This window comes from Merops nubicus, unplaced genomic scaffold, assembly GCF_000691845.1.
Source record: "Merops nubicus isolate BGI_N331 unplaced genomic scaffold, ASM69184v1 scaffold12001, whole genome shotgun sequence".
NCBI classification, from domain to species: domain Eukaryota; kingdom Metazoa; phylum Chordata; class Aves; order Coraciiformes; family Meropidae; genus Merops; species Merops nubicus.
This window is the reverse complement of record NW_008589096.1, coordinates 35876-56325: the sequence shown is the minus strand read 5'-3', so window position 1 is coordinate 56325 and position 20450 is coordinate 35876. Positions and strand designations below refer to the sequence as shown.

At 33.3% G+C, this 20450-nt stretch overlaps 1 protein-coding gene across 1 annotated transcript in view; it reads left to right on the top strand.

Moving 5' to 3' along the window:
* The window catches only part of NCAM2 (neural cell adhesion molecule 2), a gene marked incomplete at its 5' end in the record, with an annotated part of 71339 nt that overhangs the window by 23652 nt on the left and 27237 nt on the right, over positions 1-20450 (top strand). The window contains 3 exons of the mRNA XM_008949475.1: positions 5692-5811; positions 7685-7806; positions 15330-15510. Coding sequence (XP_008947723.1) covers positions 5692-5811; positions 7685-7806; positions 15330-15510 — 423 coding nt within the window. The remainder of the gene's footprint in view (positions 1-5691; positions 5812-7684; positions 7807-15329; positions 15511-20450) is intronic.

Sequence of the window (20450 nt, the reverse complement as noted above, 5' to 3'; positions counted from 1 at the left end):
GTGCTTGGAAAGCTGCAAAAAGTATTGCATACAATTAATATTCTTTTCCTTTTTCTTCAAACTGGCTTGTGTAAATGAATTATTTAATATGTAGTTCATGGAATTATGTTTCTGTTTTGAATAAGGTTATGGGAATAGTTTACTAATACAATGATCCATCTCAATAAATTGCTTTTGGTCCAGGAATGTTTCTCCTTGGATTTTGTGGTTTGTGTTTTATTCTAAACTGTGTGCTGTGCTGTGATTTAGATAAAATACAAGTTGAATTCAGGATGCTTTTTAAATAGATAAACTAGAAAATTAACTATCCATTGTTACATCCCAAGTGTGTTAGATGACAAAACCCATCTTCTGGATTCATGTTAATTCAATGTATCATAAACTATGTTGTCAGTCCGCACATTGGCTCTTTTCTAGGGGCTTTGGGTTACCCTTCTGCTTGCTTAATTTTCATTAATTTATAACACTTTACATTTTGTAACTATAATTGTCCCATAGAGTATTTAATCTTTTTTTTTTATTAGTTTCATTTCAATAAAAATAGGTATCAAAGATAATCCTGTGAATGTTTCCAGGCTGAAGATGCTACTTCTTGCTCTGCTTGTAGACTGACATATCAGAATTCTACTCAATAAAAATGAAAATTAAATATATGCAAAAAAGGAGCTTAAAAGGTTAATTGTGTTTGGGGGCTGTACACAAAATAATAAAACCATTTTTGCCAAATGCACTACTGGAACATATTTTATAAAGAAAATTATTCATGTTAGTGAACATTAATTATACCTGATCTACCACACTGTCTGTCTTTATTCCCAGGTAAACTGTTTATATTCACAGCTAATGAAGCTACTACAACTTATGTTCCAAAATAATACAATAATTATAGTGTGAAGAATGATAGAAATTTCTGACTGAGCCATTCTCAGACATTTTTAAAATGGTTCCATTTATTTCTGTGTATTCTTTTTAGAAAATGACTAAAGGATTGATATTGTCTCCATATATGCTAATGGAATTTATGCCAATACTTTCACTGGCAGTTGGATTTGCTACCATTATGGTTTTTTCATATAATGTGCAACTTGAAATATTTTCATTATTAAAGTTCATTTATTTGTGTTTGTTGAATTTTGATATTTATGCCCAGATGCTTGAATAGTTGTTTATGAAACTAATTGTTATTTGGGCAAGGCAGACAGGTGGAACTGGGACAGTTTGGCTGGTTTTGCATGTGAATAAAAATTTTGCCTATTGTGTAGAAAAATCCTTTTAAGTTTTTTTCCTGTATTTCTCCCCCATGGTAATATCTAACTTCATTTTGTCAACACATCTGTGAGCTAACTCTGTGAAGCTTAGCTAGAAAAAGATATTTTTATATTCTTCCTTCCATGGTGCAAACACATGGATTAAACAAAACAATGTTGTGTGACATCTCACATTATGTGACACATACAAAAGTTTGAGACATTCGTGCAGAACCTTAGTGCTATGCTACCACAGTTCCCTCACCATTCTCCTCACATGTCCTGCTACCTTAGGTTCCTTGCTCTCTCCCCCCATGTCTTTTTCTCTGTCCTTAAGAGAACATGCAGCATCATCACAAAATAAAACCTGTTTAAGGTTCATAAAATACTAGTAATTTTAAACTCTGAAAGAGATTCAGGTATTTCCAGGGGACTCAGTTTTTCCTTGAGAGTAGTAAAATAGTGAGTAAAAGGTGCAGCAAAATGCTACTAAGTCAAATCACTCGATTTATTAACCTACACTGTATTCAAACTGCATTCAATCTGCATAGTAATAGAGATTGAGACCAGAAGAAAAGAAATAGGAAAAAAACAACATCCTAAAATCTGTAATCCTTCTTTGTGAGAAATTTCACACTAGTATCAGTATCTCAAGTATATACGAGTGAAGATGATATTCCAGTAGTGATATCTTTCAGTTACTTTGGTTCAGAATAAATTTATATCCTACTTTAGATAGATTTGACATCCTCAAGGGATTGAAATTGAAACTGGAAGAATGTTATTCTATACAACAGATAGCTCTTTAATGATAATAATGAAATTATGTGATAATTCTGTTAATTAACCTCATATAAGATGACTTTTGGATTAATGAGATGTAGCTGTACTATTAGTTCCCCTAACCACCCATGCTTTGATGACAGTTTATGTAATATATCACAGTCCTTAGAAGACTTCTGAACTAGTTTTCCCTTATTGTCCTTTATTAACAATTTAATATACTAGATATTTCACCTCTGTGTCTACTGTAGTAAGGTAATATAAATAACCTACCCCTGGACCAGAAGAGCAGCTGGGGATTTTTGTTTTGTTTTTACTGACTTGGATTTATGGTACAATTTATTTCACAGCAAATCTTGTATTAGATATTGTTTTCCTATGGTTCATCTTGACAGCAGTTAAAATTCTGCAATAATAAGTTAAGCTTTTCTAGCTGAAATGTTTTCAGTTTGCATTTGAAATAGTATGGAGTTCTGCGTTTTTGTCTAGCCTATATATATAATTTTTTTTTTTTCTTCTGTACTGTGTTTGTTCTTTAATATTTTAGATTTACTTGCAAATTAGAAGAATCTGTACAGTAAAAAGTAAGGTCTTTATTTTTAATGTTGCTTAAACTTTAGGATTCTTGCCATAGACGAGGTCAGACTGAATGTTGCTGTTCAATAAGATAAAATTCTTTTTGCTTATTGTGCTGCTTCTTAAATTCTGGTCTACACATTTAAAAAAAAAAAAATCTTTTCATACCCTGTCAAAAAAGTATTTATAGTTTTGTTTTAATCTTTCTATACAGTTTGTTAAACCAGAACCAAAATAAGTTGTAACTTCTTGTGTTGTAATTGTCTCCAAGGGTATCATGTGACTTGAAGCCTCCCTGCCTATTTTCTTGTAAGTGGAAATCACTAAGATCTGAGCTGTTGTGCATCATGTTACAGATTTAGACTCAATATTAGAAAAAAAAATCATTACTATAAGAGCAATGGATCATTGGAATGGACTGTCCAGAGAGATAGTGGAGGCCCCAACCCTGGGGTCATTCAAGGCCAGGCTTGATAGGACCCTGGATGACCTGACCTAGGTAGAGGTGTCCCTACCTGTGTAGGGAGGTTGAACCAGATGACCTTTAGAGGTCCCTGCTGCCTAAAACATTCTATGATTCTATGATTCTGTGTTAACTAAGCCCAGCCATACCTGCAGGGTTCATAAGAGAATCTTCTGTTTCTAATCTTTGGAGTAGTTCTTTGAAGTCTACTCCTCAGTGTAACCAGTCACTGAGTGAATAATCCCAGCAAAATCAATTAGTCTGCAAATCTAAATTCTTTAGATAAACCATGCAAATATTGTGATTAAGAAGACAATATAAAAACAGGGGCAGATAGATAAGGCAGATAGAAAAAGATTAAAAATTTTCAGATTGCATTATTAAAGAAATAAAGGAATTTCCCTTTCATTGTATTTGGGATTTGATGTATGCCAGTGAATGTACCAATGGCATAATTCACACATATGGTATACAATGGATTGTAGTAATTTTTTTAACTTTCATATACTGAAAGTCCTATATTTCTTTCAGAGTAGTATTAAATTCTTTAAATACTGTAAATGAAAGTAGTTTTATTAATTTAGATAGGTCCTAGGAGTCACTCAAGTATAAAGTTGGATCCTTAGTTTTTTTGTAGACAGTCACGTTTTATTAAGTGTAGTCTCATAGTCATACTTCTATGTTGTTTCCATTTTAAAAAACATTTACAGTAGCACTAATTTTTAGTATTCTTTAAGGTTTATTTTCAGTGAAATTATTTAGCTCTGGAAAGTAATCATGGCTGAAAGGCAAGTCAAACTCCTGCTGCTTCGTTTTGGTCTTAAATTTCATCTTACCATAACTGAATATTATATATAATCCTTCTTTTCTCCATATTCTATTCTTATTCTTGTGATGGTACTTTAATCTTTATCATGACATGGTTATACTTCGTAGTCTGATATTTGTACACCTCATTAAAATGATAAAGCTAAAATGTGCTGCAAGACACACAATTATACTGTTTTGTTTACAAGAAAGCAGTTATTGTATTTCAGTGGCAGATTCATGCAAAATGCTCATAAATAGAGTGTGAAATGTAAAAGTTACTGATTTTTCCAAAATTAATTAAATCCCTTTAGCTCCACCTGTAATGGGACCTCTGCGGAAGAAACTAAAGAAATAAATACTCTAAGAAATCTGAACTCAAAGGACTAACAAAAAGTACTGACAGAAATAGTTATATTTTCATTAAATGTGTACCTTGAAAAGCTAGCTTAAAGCAAGTATTAAAATACTCCTCTATAATGAAAAAAGCTAGGCTCCCTAGAGACTAAGAAAGGCTACTGGCTTTTTCTCAAGACATTGCAATAATATATCCTCTTATAAGATAATACAGCCCCTGCTTTTATGAGCAAGACAAATACTGATAAAATATTTGTATTTCAAGTAAATTCTGTCCAGTTTATGTCCGTTGTCCAGTAAGTATTTGACCATCTGGAGAGCTCATCACAGAACTGGCAAGCGGCAAGCAGGCAACTGTTGTAGAGACAATAAAAGGAAGTTTTCTTGTAAAGGCAAGGTAATGGTCCGAGAACTGTTGTGTGGAGCTAAGTTTCCAAGTGCATATTCAGCATGGATATTAGTAGTATACAGTACTATCATAATATGTAATGCTACACTGCTGTAAAGGATCCTGGAATTCAACATCCTTTTCCTGGATTTTATTTCTACATATGTTGTACATTACAGCAACAATATTTTTGTGCTCTACAATATTCTTTTTGACAAGCATTGTCCCCTGATTTCTGCTTCTGATAGCATCTCTGGGCAAAATCATAAAGGTTCAGGCTGTGTGAAAGATTAATGGCAGGGATTCACTTTTGATTTCTGAAAGCATGTCCTAAGTTCAAACCCATTTGCTTCCCAAATTACTTTTCTTTTTTTTTTTTCTTTTTTTTTTAATTGGCTATAACTTCATATGCATTTCCATATACAGTCATTTAAATATGTACAAACATGCCTAATTCACTTTCAGATCCTTAGCAGATAACTCAGAACTCTACCTTTGATCATCATAGTCATGTGTCATTTTGGGTCTTGAGTATATCGTTGAATTGTCAGGACATAGCCCCAGTAATTCACCACTAACGTGCACATAGCTGCATCTAGGAGCGTAGACCAAGGATGGTTGCTACTGCTCTCCATGAGGGAAAAATGGCAAGTTATGAACTGTATGAAGGTGGCTTGAACATGCATCAGATGCTTATTACCAGCTAGGAGAAAGGAAACTTTTATAATTTTTTGACAGGTCCGTGTTTCCAGTGCTCACATTTGAACATAAAATATCTGTCCTCATCAAGGTCCTTAATTGTTGCCTATGGCTTCTGTAATACTGACATCAAATCCCTGCAGAAGCATAATTTTATCAGTCACAACAATGATTTTTTGCAGATGAAAGAAAAGGGACTATTTGCACTCAACAAGAAAAATAACTTCCGAACCATTAGACTATTAGAAAATGGGACTTATAAGTTGCAAATGAATCAAACAAATCGTGAAATTGCTTGATTTCTTTTTTTAAAAAAAAATCTATTGCTTCATCAAATTTTGTTCCCGTACCTTTTCTTGCTTTTCCTTTAGCAATGGTTGCTCTCAGCAATTTGGAACCAAATACAACGTATGAAATCAAAGTAGCTGCTGTAAATGGAAAAGGGCAAGGAGAGTATAGCAAAATTGAGATCTTCCAGACCCTACCTGTCCGTGAGTAATACTTGTGCTATTAAATGAAAATGTAAATGGTTATTAGAATATATTGTCTCCAGAACAGGTAAAAATTTGAAGTACGAATCACTGGGGATAATGTTTTACATTTATACACTACTTCCCACTCTACAACATCAGTCTTTACATTGTTTCTCAGAAATGTTTTGTTCCTCCTATTCCCCCCCCCAAGTAGTGTGAATGCACTTAAATTGAAGAATTTATCCCATCTATATTTTGTGGACTTAGACAAATCTTTGCTTTATATTCAACTGCACAAACCATGAAAGATAGTGTATTAAGGACTTTTTCTCATTTATACTCAGGGTATTATAGACATCTGTGAGAAATTAATTGGCCCTTTCTGGAAGCATTTCTTCAGCAAACTATACTGCCAAAAGTTTTGCAATTATCAAACAGAAATCTTGAGCCATGGAAAAATAATGAAAATAAATTATTTTAACTGTGATTACATTCAAATGATAAATGCTATGAAGCCATTTCTGTATTTGTAGTAACCTTTAAAGGCAATAAATTCAGATTTAAATATTAAGGGCTAATGAAAAATATTTTTTTTCAGATTGCTTTTAAATAAAAACAATAATTTAAAAATAAAATTAAACACAAAGGGAGAAGAAAATAAAGGAACAGATGGCACTGTATAGTTCTCAGATATACCAAAATACATCAGCAGCTATTACTAAACTAGTCTCTCATAAATCTGTTGCAACTAAACTGTTTTCTGAGTAGGGTGTTACTCAGTGTAGTTAAGAGTACTGGTCCTAATAGAATAAACAATAAAATTCACACAACTATGGAACTCAGAAAATATTTCCATGTTATTATATTATGTTCTTATTGATAAGTTTCCTCTGTCCAAAACTGGTAACTTGGCAGCTTTCAAATTTCTTTTTTAGGTTAAAGCATGTGCATATTCTGAACATATTGAAAGACAGATAAAATATTTTTTACTATTATTCATATGGAACATTATAGCTGATACAAGAGTGATAGAAATTGGTAGAAATTATGTTATCTGGTTTGGAACTAGGCAAATTCTATGTTGAGATCTAAGGCAATTTATCTTTGACAAGAGGTAAACAAATATTACAGATATTTATAAAGGAACTGTATCTCTTTGGGTGAATGCAAATTTACAGACAATTTGAAGATAAGACACTTGAGTATGATAGCACATTTTCATTTAAGGTCTGATTTAAAACTTTATGATAGGTATTGCATATAGAAATTATAATTAGTCTGTGAATTTCAGTTACCAAAGTGGCTTAATCTGGCTATTAACCCTTCAATTAAACATTTAAGATTATTTTTATTCTGTCATTACAGAGAAAATTGGTTTTGCTTTTGGGAATCTTCTTTACATTTATTCTTAATAGAAACTACTCTAAAAGTATCTAATTTTTTCCTTGGCTCATTTGAAGAGTTAATTTGCCTAATATCTGTGTTACAGTTTAGATCTCACATGTGGGACTAAAGCTAATGCTTAATGTTAAAGGTGCTTTCCTGTAAGACAGTGTCACTCTTAAATTTTATTGTGAGTAGCAACTACCAGCCATGCTGAATTGATGAATAAATAATTTCTGAAGTAAATTACATTTGAAAGTGCCAAAAATCAGAAGATCTCAAATAAATTAATACCTTTTTTCATGCTTCACCTAATTTTGTTGCCTTGTTTGTGACAAACTACATTAGAACATACTTTAAGCCAAATATTTATCACATTTAGTAAGGATGTTCAGCAATGCTTGGAAGGATCATGTTGATATTAAAGATTTTAACTAAGAATGTGGTGGTCAACTTTCCAGCTTGTCCTGTTGCTGAATTATTATCTACTGTTTTTTTCATTTTTTAGGGGAGCCAAGCCCCCCTTCAATTCATGGACAACCAGGAAGTGGCAAGAGTTTTAAACTTAGCATAACTAAACAAGATGATGGAGGTGCCCCCATTTTGGAATATATTGTCAAGTACAGAAGTGTAAGTATTTCAGTTAATCAGATAGATGCATTTTGCTTAGTAATATCTGCTTTTGATGTAAAGAAAACTGTTGGTATGATTTGAAAAGTAACAAAAGGCATGCATGCTACAAAAAGAAAATAAGTAGTAGTATAGTGTGTTTTCTTTTGTGGCTAGGTTGCTAGTGCCAGATTATAAAATAACTGTTTAAAATAATTATTTAAAATTTAAAATAATTATTAAAAACAAAACAAACAAACACCCTGCTCTTCCTAAAGGTATAACTGAAAATTCATTCTAACAAGAAAACTATACTCTCTCTATTGTTAAATGGTAAATGAGGAACACTTATGTTCAGCTCTCAAAAGTGCAGTAGATTAGCAAGCATTAAAGTTAAAGAAAGGGTTGTTTGAAAAGGAAATGCCTCTGTATCCATAGATAGGTCATAGAGATAGAAAGCTATATTCCAGTAGTCCGTGTTAATTTTAAATAAGATTAATTATCAGATAATGTTTCACATTTCCTGTCTTTCTAGTTTCCAACACTCAGCTTAAAAAAGTCAAATAATTGAGAAATCGTTAGGACTTTCATGAGTTTCAGTGTATATATTAGCTTTTTAAAAACCAACCATTGCTTTCTGTCAGCTAAAGTCTGATTTGGTGTTCTCTCTTCAAATCTGGCAACTTTAGAAAATGGGTTTCAGCAATGTGTAATTTATTTTTCTACCAAAGACAGAGTTGTTTTGGTTTTTTTTTAATTATTAAAGTAGCTAAAATATCTTTCCTTTCCTGATGTATTATGGTTAGAAATTATTGGGTTGAAGATTTAACTATAAAGCTTGCAAAATCAATGGGTTTAATTCAAAAGCATGTATTTTCTAATAACATCTTTTTTTTCTGTTAGGAAGATTATGCTACTTTTACCTGACTAGACCCGGTAAAAAGAAATTTTACCAGAGTATAATAGCAGGTTTACATGTCTGTTTTAAGAGCATAAAAGATATTGGGAATGTAACATCAGATATTTTAGATGATTTTTAAATGATTTGAAACGATCAAGGGATTAGAACACCTCTCATATGAAGGCAGGCTGAGGGTGTGGGGTTGTTCAGCCTGGAGAAGAGGAAGCTCCAGGGGGACCTTCATGTGGGCACCTTCCAGTAAATGAAGGGGCCCACATGTAGGTGGGGGAAGGTCTGTTCTAAAGGGTTTGTAATGATAGGACAAGGAGTAATGGTTTTAAACTAGGGAAAGGATAGATTTAGACTCAATATTAGGCAAAAAAATCTTTAATAAAGAGAATAGATTGGAATGGACTGCCCAGAGAGATAGTGGAGGCCCCAACCCTGGAGTTATTTGAGGCCAGGCTTGAGAGGGCCCTGGGCGACCTGACCTAGCTAGAAACGTCCCTGCTTGTGTAGGGAGGTTGGACCAGATGACCTCTTGAGGTCCCTTCCAGCCTAAAACATTCTATGATTCTGTGATTTAGATGTGTTAAACAGAAGGTAGTGAGGACTGTATTTAACAGGAATAAGGAATCTTTGAGATAGTAAATGCAGAACGTGATTTAGTGTCCACAAAAAAGAAAAACCAGTTCCTTATTTTGCAATTGTTTTTGACACATTTTTCACATTTTGTCACATTTGTGATTGTGTCAAATTACTGACAATTTTGTCACATTTCCTGTTGTTCCTGTAACGTAAGTTATTTATGATAGTTCTGAGATTCTCCAAGTGGAGAAACCTGGCACATAAAATGATTTTTCTAAGCTAAGTATAACCGAATAGGATTGGTAGGTCGAAATCAATTGAGAAAAATTTGGTAAAGCTTTTAAGAGTAGTCTGAGAGAATAAACAGCAAATATTCTGATATCATTGATGCCTAAGTCTTTAATTCTTCTTAAATTACTCTCAGTCCTGTAAGTATAGTTGTTGTAAAAGAAAAGTAATTGTGAAGAGAGAGGGCAGTAAAATATCCAATAGAAGATACAATGCAGTTTTGTGGCATTGAGCTTCCTAACTAGATTACAATGCCTCCAAGTATTTATAATTGAAAAGATAAGAAAATAAACTGTTTGGATACAATATATGCATGCAGTATGTGGAATTTAATCTGTTTCTGTGATTTAGGTAAGCTAAATGTTTTTGGATCAATCCTGAATGTTTTTGGGAACCTGACTTAGATCTAACATTTTAACTAAGATATATTATAGTAAAAAAGATCACTTTTCATTTGTATTGTTAAAAGATAAATTCATGGTTTAACCAGTAACTGAAAACTTTCTAGGTTACTGAAGAAGATACCTTTTACTTGGACCTCAAATCCATTTTGCTGTAAGCTTCCAATTGAAAAAGTGATTTGGGTAAATTAAAGGCCTTCCTACAATAAAAAAGCACAATAAGTTTTTGCTATTTAAATCAGAATAAATGGATGATACTTAAAGTTCTTAATTATCTGTTGACCGCTTCTCTTCTATCTTCCCCATTCGTCATATTTAATCATCTTTCCTATAACTCTTGCTAGCCTCATTGCTAGCACCTGGACCAATGGATTTGCTTGCATGTTTAAAGAGCATATTAGATAACAAGCTGTGCATCAGTGGCTTTTTTTTCTTTATATTTCATAGCGGATTATTCCTTATTAAGAGTCAGTTCCATCATATTTAAGTTTTATACAGTTTTATTTTACCTTTTTTTTTTTTTTAAACTGGGAGAAGGTCAGCATTGAAGATATAGCAATATTGTAGCCAGGGTTAGGGCAGTTGGTTAGTTTTATTTTTCTGGAAATCATGTTTCATTCTTTCAAATATTGCTTTCCTAACATCAGTTTATTCCTATTATGGGCAGAACTTACTAACTATAGTCAGATAATAAAGAGTTTTATGTTTTGCCACAGAAGCTCAGGGTAAGTGGGTGACCAGGCACAGACCTGCAAGAGAGAGGCAGACTGCAAAGCAGCCTCTGGAAGATATTGCACAAATTAAGCTTAGCACCAGAAGCAGCACGCAAACAATGTACGATCACCATGAAGGTAGAATCACTTGCATGACTCACACAGTCATAAGCAGAAGTTTGTGCTTACTGCTCAACTATTTTGACTGTGATGGATATTGTGTAGCTGCACATGGTGCAATTGTGAATTTGTGCTGGGCACACAATGTTTCTCACTGTTCTGTGCAGATAGGCACCACGCTATTTTCTTGTGACTTGCAGATCACAGAATGTCAACAGAAAGCTAGAGGAAAAAAAAGGGGGAAGGCGTTTTTGTGTTTCCCTGTCAGACCAAGTTTCAGTAAAAAAATTGGAATTAGAATGAAATAATAAAAATATCCATCCTTTATGGTTATAAATGTTTAGGTAGAAGCAAGAAAAAATGTTTAAAATCCTGTTTTGAAAAACAATGATGGTGTTTCATTTTTTTACTTTTACAAACATAATGATGTTCGGAGGAAATGTTAGAGCGGCAATTAGTTTTTGCAGGCCTAAAAATTGTTCACTGTGTTGACCTGTTACAGTGTTACTACTAGTACCCTGAATTTTAGCAGTGACAGGTGTTTGTTTGGTAGGTTTTGGGCTTCACGCTTTGACTGTGTTGATGGAGTCATGAACAAAATGAATGCTGTTAATTTTGTTAATTTATGATAGATTCTAGAGCAAACTTGAGTAAATAAAAATAATTTGAAAAGAGAATATTTCTCACTTACTCACACTCTGAGATACCTACCATAAAAGAGTTAAATATTCTTGCACCTCTAAGTTCCACTTTACCTGCCGGATTCTTGGGCTTTCTCTGCATTTTAACACCATGTATATTATCAGCCATTTTGTGCTTTATTCAGTATTTGTTCTGTATTACCAAGACCTACAAGGCATGATCCTAATGTAATGGATTCTTGTGAAGTCATGGCTTTAAACTATCAGGTTATCTTCCATAATGATTTCTTGGTACTTTTTTTCTAACAGCTTTAAAAATAGTGTAGCATCTCCTGCCCTTTTCTTTGCACAGGGACCACCATAATAACAAGGTTGTTTGAGATGAAATTTCAGCACAACAATTTAGCTAGGATGGAGAAGCGGAAAGGATTTACCAAGGATGGGAAAGGGTTGAAGGGGGTTAATCATTTGTCTTCACTTTTTATGAGTTCCTAGAGAATGTGATCTTGGGTACAATATAAAATAAGCATTAAAGAGAGATTATTGTCTAGACTAGTAAATAGTTAGGTTCCTAACTAGTAAATACTTAGGTGGATTGGCTTTACTTGACTGTTGCCAGATGTACCTTCAGTTTTGAGAAGCAACCAAGTCATGGTGGACTGGAGTTTCACATTGCTCTGTTTACTCTTCTTTTGTCCAGGTGTTTAGGTACTTAGGTTATGCAGAGCTGTCTTACAAACCTAGCTTTTAGACACTTCTGAGATAAATCTGACAGGTGCTTATATTTAAAGTCAATATGCATGCAATTAAGATTATTTTATTATTATTATTTATTTTTTTGTGTGTGTGTGCGATTAGTCTGTGGCATTTTGGCAGATTTATTTCAACCAAAAACATCTACTGGGAAGAGGACAGTGTGCATGTAAGGTTTAAGAGTAATGGAAGTGGACAGTAAGATCCCCAGGAACTGCCAGTCATTGGTTAGTCTCACAGCATCAGTGACATTCTGTAAAGGAGTGTTTCTGCATTATGCATAACAAAATGAAGAGCAAATAAAGCAACAGTTTAATCTCTGAAGTTGCAGATCTGATTGCAGTTTCTAAAAATGTGCATTTGTTGGTGGATATTAGTGATACAACTTCTAATTGTGAATGATTACTGAAGACATTTATATTAATTTACCCCTCAAATTAGACTGTAGTGTCTTATTTGGAAGGGTTTTTTTTTTTCATTTGTTGTATAACGTTGTGCATATGTAGAGCTTTCTATGAATTTTAGGCAGTATTAATAATGGAATGGCTTTCTAAGGTAAGAAGTATTCTTTTGTAGTTCTATTTTCTGCTCCTTAAGCTACCAGTTAAAAGGTCTCAGCATAAACAGGGAGATTTGTAATAAGATTTAACTGACAGAGTCTTTTCTGTGTTCTCATAATACTCTTTCCATTTTTACATTAATAGTAAAATAAATCTGGACACATTACTGAGGTGTACGTAGCAAATAGTACTTGAAAATGCATGCGAAGTAACAGCTATAATGAAGGACATTGTGGTTCTTTTATTTTTTTCTTTAAGATGCCGAATCCGGACTGTATTCTGGAGGACTTCATCTGTTTATATTTAAAAGATGACAACTTATTTTCCAGATAATTTGTTTATTCTTCTTTCTCATAACTTGTGTTTGTCACTTCATAAAACATTGTTTTCTTTGAGCTCAGTGCTTGGACATTGTTTCATTTATCTCAATCCAGCCAGTTGGCTTCAGAAGGAAGCAGATGTCTGCAGAAGGACATCCTCATACAGGAATCTGCATAGTTCTTCTTCCAAATCTTAAGCTCATTTAATTTATAACATGTAATTCTACAGGTTTTGTTTTTTTTTCAAAATATACTCTTACATCTGTTTGCAAGTGCTGTCTTTTCCACCTGCAGGAATCATATTAACCTGAATCTTTATTTTCCAGTTCAGTATATTTTTCTTGTTCTGTGATTCTGAACCACTTTGAAATTCCCCAGTATATTTATGTGGTTGTATGTGCACACACCAAGATCACGTATGGATCTTCTGGTTTCTCTCATGTTGGTAATCTGTTTGTGGTTTGTTTTTTTTTTTTTTTTTTTTCTGACTCCTCCCAGACCTTACCAGTTTGAACAGCCATTAAAATATAGTGCTAATTAACACTGGCATTCCTAATATTACTGAGGAGTACTTGTATATGCATATTGCAATCAGTATTAATTCCTTTTATTTTAGCAGTGCTGTACAAAAATATATTTTGTAAAAGTAGTTGGATAATGTAAGTGTATTCACTCAGTAAAATGTAAATATAGGTGAATCCACTCAGTGGCCTGTCAGCTGATTGCCACAGAAATCATCCATGAGGATGCTGGAAAATAGCCTTGACAGAAAATACCAGTTTCACTATGATAAGTAAACTGTATATACTCCAGTGTATTTAGTGTTTTTTTTTTTTCCTAATTTGTAATGTGACAACCATTCTGATGTTTTTCATTGATTTACTGCTGCACCAAGTAGGCACTTTCACCTTGCTGCAAATCAGCCTGAAAAGATATTTTACTGTATTTTAATCACTGCAGGACTATCATGTGTTAGCACCAATGCCAGTGAAGAAGAAGCAAGAAGTATAAGAAAAGGTGAAGTTAATATGAGAAAATCATCATAGTCAGTGCTGATAGCAAATAAGTTTTTGTAGCAGTGCACATAAGGGAGTTTAGTCTGTTTTCTGAAAACTGGGGAGAAAAAAAAAAATCAAAATCATGCATAAGAAGCATGAAATGTCCCTGCACTGTCTAATTTAGATGCTATATTCTTTGACACATATCAGTTAAGAGCAAGATGCTTCAGCAAAGAGCATAAATACAAGCTGCTGAGAAGCACAGTAGTCTGCAGCAAAAGGTTCTACTTCCCTGCATTTGAAAGTTTTTCTTTCCAGAAAGTTTATGTCCTCTGACTGGATCTGTGTAGCTGTATGGGTTGGGTGACCAGGATTTGGCTCTCAGACGTATTTTTTGCCACCCTATTGTACTTCAGTGTCACTTACCAGTACTCCTTTGAACAAGATGGGTTTTATATTTGACTGTATATATTGTTTTATCCTTTTACCTATTTGTTATTTTGTATAAAAAATAATTAAATGTATTATACAGTAAAAGGAGTGATTGCAGAGATAAGCACTCCAAGTTTATGAAATGCCAGAATTAAGATTGGAACTGATGTCCTTATTTGTTCCCTTTGTATGGGTGTCTTGGATAATTATCTGAATTATGAGAACACTTTTTTTTCTCTAGAACACCATCTTAATAATTTACCTGTATCCTCTCAACGGTCTAGAAATAGGACTACATACATTCTCAGTGGTGTTTATTTTGTTGTATACAACCTGTTTTGCAAATGTGACTATAGTAGCACACATTGCTACAGTTAATGTATGTTTTTTATTGTAGAACTAATGTATGATATAAGCACAGTTAACAATTCAAGTTTTGGTTTAATGGCAAGTTTCTTTTAAAAAATATTGATGAAAATTCAATTGAAACGCCTATATGAGATAAACTTTTGGCAGAATTTATTCTTAGCAGCATTTTAAAATAGTTATCCTGCTGTTCGCCATTATAGACATCAGTATTGAGCAAGTATAAATTTAAGTCAAAAGGTTAACAGGGTTTGCCTACAAAATCCCTAAATCTACATTATGCGAACAGTTTTAGGAGTGGTTAAAATCACAAAAGGCCCAAATACTGAGAACTCCAAAATTATATTGTTTGTTTATAACTTCTGTAAATGAAATGCCATGGTTTTATGCATCATGTAGACAGAGTTTAGACAAATAATAGTAGAGGTTTTGAGAATTTAAACTACTATTTGCACTTTTACAGAAAGATAAGGAAGACCAGTGGCTAGAGAAAAAAGTGCAGGGTAGTAGAGACCACATCATCTTAGAGCATCTTCAGTGGACCATGGGTTACGAAGTACAAATTACAGCTGCCAACAGACTGGGTTATTCTGAACCAACATTGTATGAATTCAGCATGCCACCAAAGCCCAACATTATTACAGGTAAGTTAATTTTAGAGTGTTTTTTCTCTATGAATTGTATGCTACCCCGTTTCATACTTTTCTCTTAGTAATGAAGCTATTTGTAAGTACAGAACAAACATTGATTCTTCAACCCATATGCTGACAGTTAACAAGAAATATAGTATTTCAGATACACCTGTGATATACATTTTCAAGTTGTATTGCCTGTTTATTGGAAGCAAGTTAATTGTTAGAGTTCTTGATTTCAGTCCTATGTCTACACGTGCTTCAAGATACACTTGTAATAAAGGCATTTATTTTAGTGTCTGATGAACTTAAGGTTTAAAATAGTCTCGTTTAGATATTGTCTTACTGTTTCACCCTAACATGGTGAGCAGACAGCCTTCTGTTTGGCCTATTTACAGGCTCTGAAATCTATAGAAATGTTGTTCATACTTTTAATTATGTAAACTGGAAGGTTTGGAATTTTTTTTTGTAAGGAAAACAGCATAGTAGTTAAGACTGAGTGTATTTCAGTAACTGATTTATCAAGTTTTAATGCTTCCCAACGTAAAGTTACATTTCGGTGCAACAATGCAAAATTATTTCAGTCCGAATAAACCTAAAATATGATAGTACTTTCTGATTTATTATGGGTAGTCTTAATTTCTATAAAGAAGTTTTTATAAGGAAGAGATTTCAAACTTCTTGTCTAAATTATCTCTAATAATACATTCCAAATTAGATCAGTGTCATTACCATTTTAAAATAAGTTAAGTCCTCTAACATAGTTTTTTCTCTGTATGTTGTATATTAAACTATTAGTGTATTAGAAACAAATTAAAATCTTGTAAAAAATATATAATGACAAATATATTAAAGCACAAACCATTTTGATAGGTGTTTGTCTGAGCATCTGACTAGCATTGTTCTTGGTAAAGTGGCAGTGAGTTTGACTAACTCACAGACTACAGTGTCATCAGAAAAGTTTGAAATGACTAATTTTTTTCTGTCTATTTCAATTTTTCATCAAAATTTTCAGTGGGGTTATCTCAAGATCTCTGCAATATTTTCTTTTAATATTCTGTAGAAATTTGTTAATATTGGAAGCATTGTTACTTGCATTTATAGAAATGAATAGGCATTTGTCATTCATTAATAGGTTCAGATCCAGTTCTGGTACGAAGACTTGGTTTATGTACTTGAATTTCAGTAGTGAGAGTTGATTTGCATCTTGATTGAAACTCAGGGCCTCAATAGGCCCTGTGTGCTTTTTTTAAATAGATGGTGCCTTGTGATTGCCATAATTCAGAAACACAATTTCACTACATGATTGAAAAAGGAAAAGGCAGAGGAAATATAGGAAAGCTTAAAAAGAAATAAAGATATTTATGAAGTAGAAAAATAAATAAAACCTTTTTTAGGTAAATGGAAGGGATAAGCCATTTTTCAATTATGTATATTTGAAACACAAATCTTGCTTGTTTTGCAAGTGTAAACTTTATATTAAACTTTAACCTGTTATAATTATTTAAAGTATTCCCTATTATTGCTACAGCTTCTGTAACTGCAAGAAATTATATACCTCTGTAAATTATAATGTAGGTGGTCTCTAGGCATTCAAGTGAAAACCAGATTAGTTAATTTAGTTTCAGAAGATAGAAATTATTTTTTTCTGAACAGTTTCCTTTCAGTGCTCCCCCTTAACCTCTAAGCAGTTCTAAGAAATCTACTACACAATTTAACATCAAGTTGTCTTTATATGAACCATTATTGCAATTATGATTGTTGAACTAATTGGTTTCCTTAACAACTGCTTTCGCAAAGCCTGAAAAAAGTGTGAAGTTCCTTTTATAAGAACATTCTGTAGGTGATTTTTAAAAGTATGTCAAAAGACACTTAGGATCAGTGGAAAATTAACATTCATATTTGTGTATTATTAATGGTTATTTTGTTTTCAAAAGCCATAATACTATTATTGCAATGTAATATATTGCAATATAATACATAATATTGTTACAAAAGTATGAATCTACTCTTCTAAAACTTGATAGATAATGTGCATAAAATACTTAACTTAGCAGAATAATTCTTTCTGATATCAGTTGCTCAAATTGGATGACGAGCTGTTTATCTGCTTTGAGGCTTAGGTATTTGTAGCTGAGCATCTACAGCTAGGTCTAAAGGAAGGCACAGGCAACATGAATGAAATTAGATGGAGTTTTGAATGAAATCCACATCACCTAGCCTGTGCTTACTTAGCAGTTCCTGATGACTGAGATTCTCTTCCCAATTATTCATGTAATTATTATAAAATTTTCTAACACTTCTAGAGGTGTTCATCTCTATGTGCCCAGTTATACAAAACTTCAACTGAACTGAGTGTTTCTGTCTTGCTCTCAGTGTAGTTAAAAAAAACAATATATCTGTAGATCCTATGTGTTCAGTCTCATGGACATTATTTATCCTAAAAGAATTTTGGGTTTCTGTAAGTATCTTTATGGTTAACTAAACCTAGCATACTATTCTGGTGAAAATGTGTGCAAGCTAATGCTATTAATCAGAAAACTAGAGGTGGAGGCAAGGATTCATTTGCTGTCCTTCGAAAGGTGTTCATCAGGGAAATGAGAATTGTCACAAGATAGAAAACTTAGGCTCTGAGCTCTGATTGCTGCAGAAGGAACTTGCAGAAGCTTTTGAGAGCCTTTGGATATAAGGTAGAAGCAGTAATCCCTGAGGGCAGAGACTGGAAACCAAAACTCTGCTTAGATGAACACACAGCTCCTGTGGCCCCTGAATCCACAACTTCTGCTTGCTAGGGAACTGTGAGCAAGGACCAGATCCTGGCTGGTGGTCAGATTCTATGGTCTAGGAAGGAGTTTGAGGCAGCAAATGATGTCTGGCATCAATGAGGTGTATAAATGAGAAATGCCTTTAAATTCTCACATGGTTGGCCTCAGCAGACTCCAACTATCGATCTACTTGATTTTGTCATTTTCTCCATCTCTCAAATTTGTGATTATTTCCTTAGAACTTGTAATCCTTTTCATAAAAGTTCCCTCACTTTCTGAATGGCTTACCAATGGAATCTTGCACTTACTTTGAGAAATACTCACCAAACCAACTTCTTAAAACACTATGCCTTAAATAAATGTATGTATAAATATATTCAAGTATGTGTATATGTGTATAAATATATACATTACTGTATATGGTTTCTCTGTATATATAATTTTAATTCCTATGTTTTTGAATTATTTTTTGAAGTCATCAATTCCATCTTTTATTTCCCTTTTTACTTAGGCAAATGAGCATCTATTTAAGAATCACGGTTTGTCAAAAGAGTGGCACAGTCTTAAGTGTAGTATTTTATATATTCCAAAATCTCAATAGGGATGTTAGTTGGCTGTACTTAGAGTCAGGTGCAACTCTAACATCGATGAACTTGCCTCTGAGCGAAGTCTTTATAAGATTTTAAGTAGTGATTTGTGGTATTTTAGATTTTTTTTTTTATTTTCTGGCTTCTTTATAGAATTAAACTTCTTCTAGGCTGTTAAGAAAAAAAAAAAAAAGGAGATTCTCAAAGGAGCTATATGCTTTATTAGCTCTTAGCTCGTTATCAGTGTTAGGATAACATAGCCTAACTTCTGCATCCATAACAGACCCCCTGATGAGGTGTCACCAGGAGCAGAAGAACTCCATCAAGTCCCAGAGCTGACAGTACAGCCCATTTATATAGATCCATTTACTTTTTCTCACGAGGGCAGAGGCAGAGATCCTGTCTTTATACCAGGTATTTGCTACAAAAGTGTCCAGACGTCATTCTGTACCATTAATATTGAAACCTAAAAACACATCTACAGTTTGATATTTAATGAAACTTGAAAGGAGATGAAATGGAAGATCTTAAAAAGAGGTTACTTTCTGCAAGAGTTAGATGTATTTTCAGAAACTAATGGTAGAAGATTTATGCAGGTGCCTTCTTCCAAAGGCTTTAATCCAGTCAGTGCTGTTTCTCTGGAAAGCCAGTAGATATATTAAAAACAGCTGCAAGTTGTTTTATCACATGTTTTTTTCTTCTTCATTATAAATTATAAATTAATAGATTTATGCAATAGTGAGAAAAAGAGATAAGCATTTGGGGATAATAAGAAACCCTTAGACTTATTTTTCTCTCTTTGAAATATTGGTTGGTTTGGATTTTTTTTTTTCAACTTCCAATACTGCATCAACTGTCTTTTCATTAACATCCCTGGAAAAGCTTTAATTGCTTGTGCATTTCATTTGCTTTTTTTTCCCAAGGCATGATTGTTACCAATGCTTAAAATCATATAGTGATAGGCAAAGAGGAACAATTCAATACATAGTATTTTCTCTCATCATCACTAGTAGCAAAGATGATACTCTTTATGATAAACATGGTTTTCATCAGTAGTTCAGACAAAAAAGCAGCTTTAGGATCTCCAATGGTGTAAAAGTGAATGAAAAATAAAAATAGCTCTTATCAATGTTTCAGGTATGTGTGTACATATTGTATGTATGTATTTGAATGTGTTTATGTATGTTTTATGTTGTATTGCATAGACAAAACGACTTTTGAGCTATACAGACAGTGCTTTATTAGAATAGAAGCTAGGATAATGAGCTTTTTCATCCAGAGACTGAAAATTACTAAGTAGAAGAAAAATAGAAATAAGTCTCCTTGATGCCCACAGTTTTCTGTCAGGTAAAGTTCTTTAACTTTGCTCTCAGTCAAGCAATTAATTGACTTTTTGTTTAGAAATAAATTCCATATGATCCCATCTGTCACCTATTGCTGCAGTTGCTCTCCTTGTTTATCATACCCCTTTACTTTGACCCATGAGCCACAAGAGACTCCCTAGGGCACAGATGCCCTAGCTCTGAAGGGAGGCATAACCTCCTTTTTCCCCAGAAAGGTTGGCTTCATTGTGATCATGCATCAGGTAAGTGAAACAAAA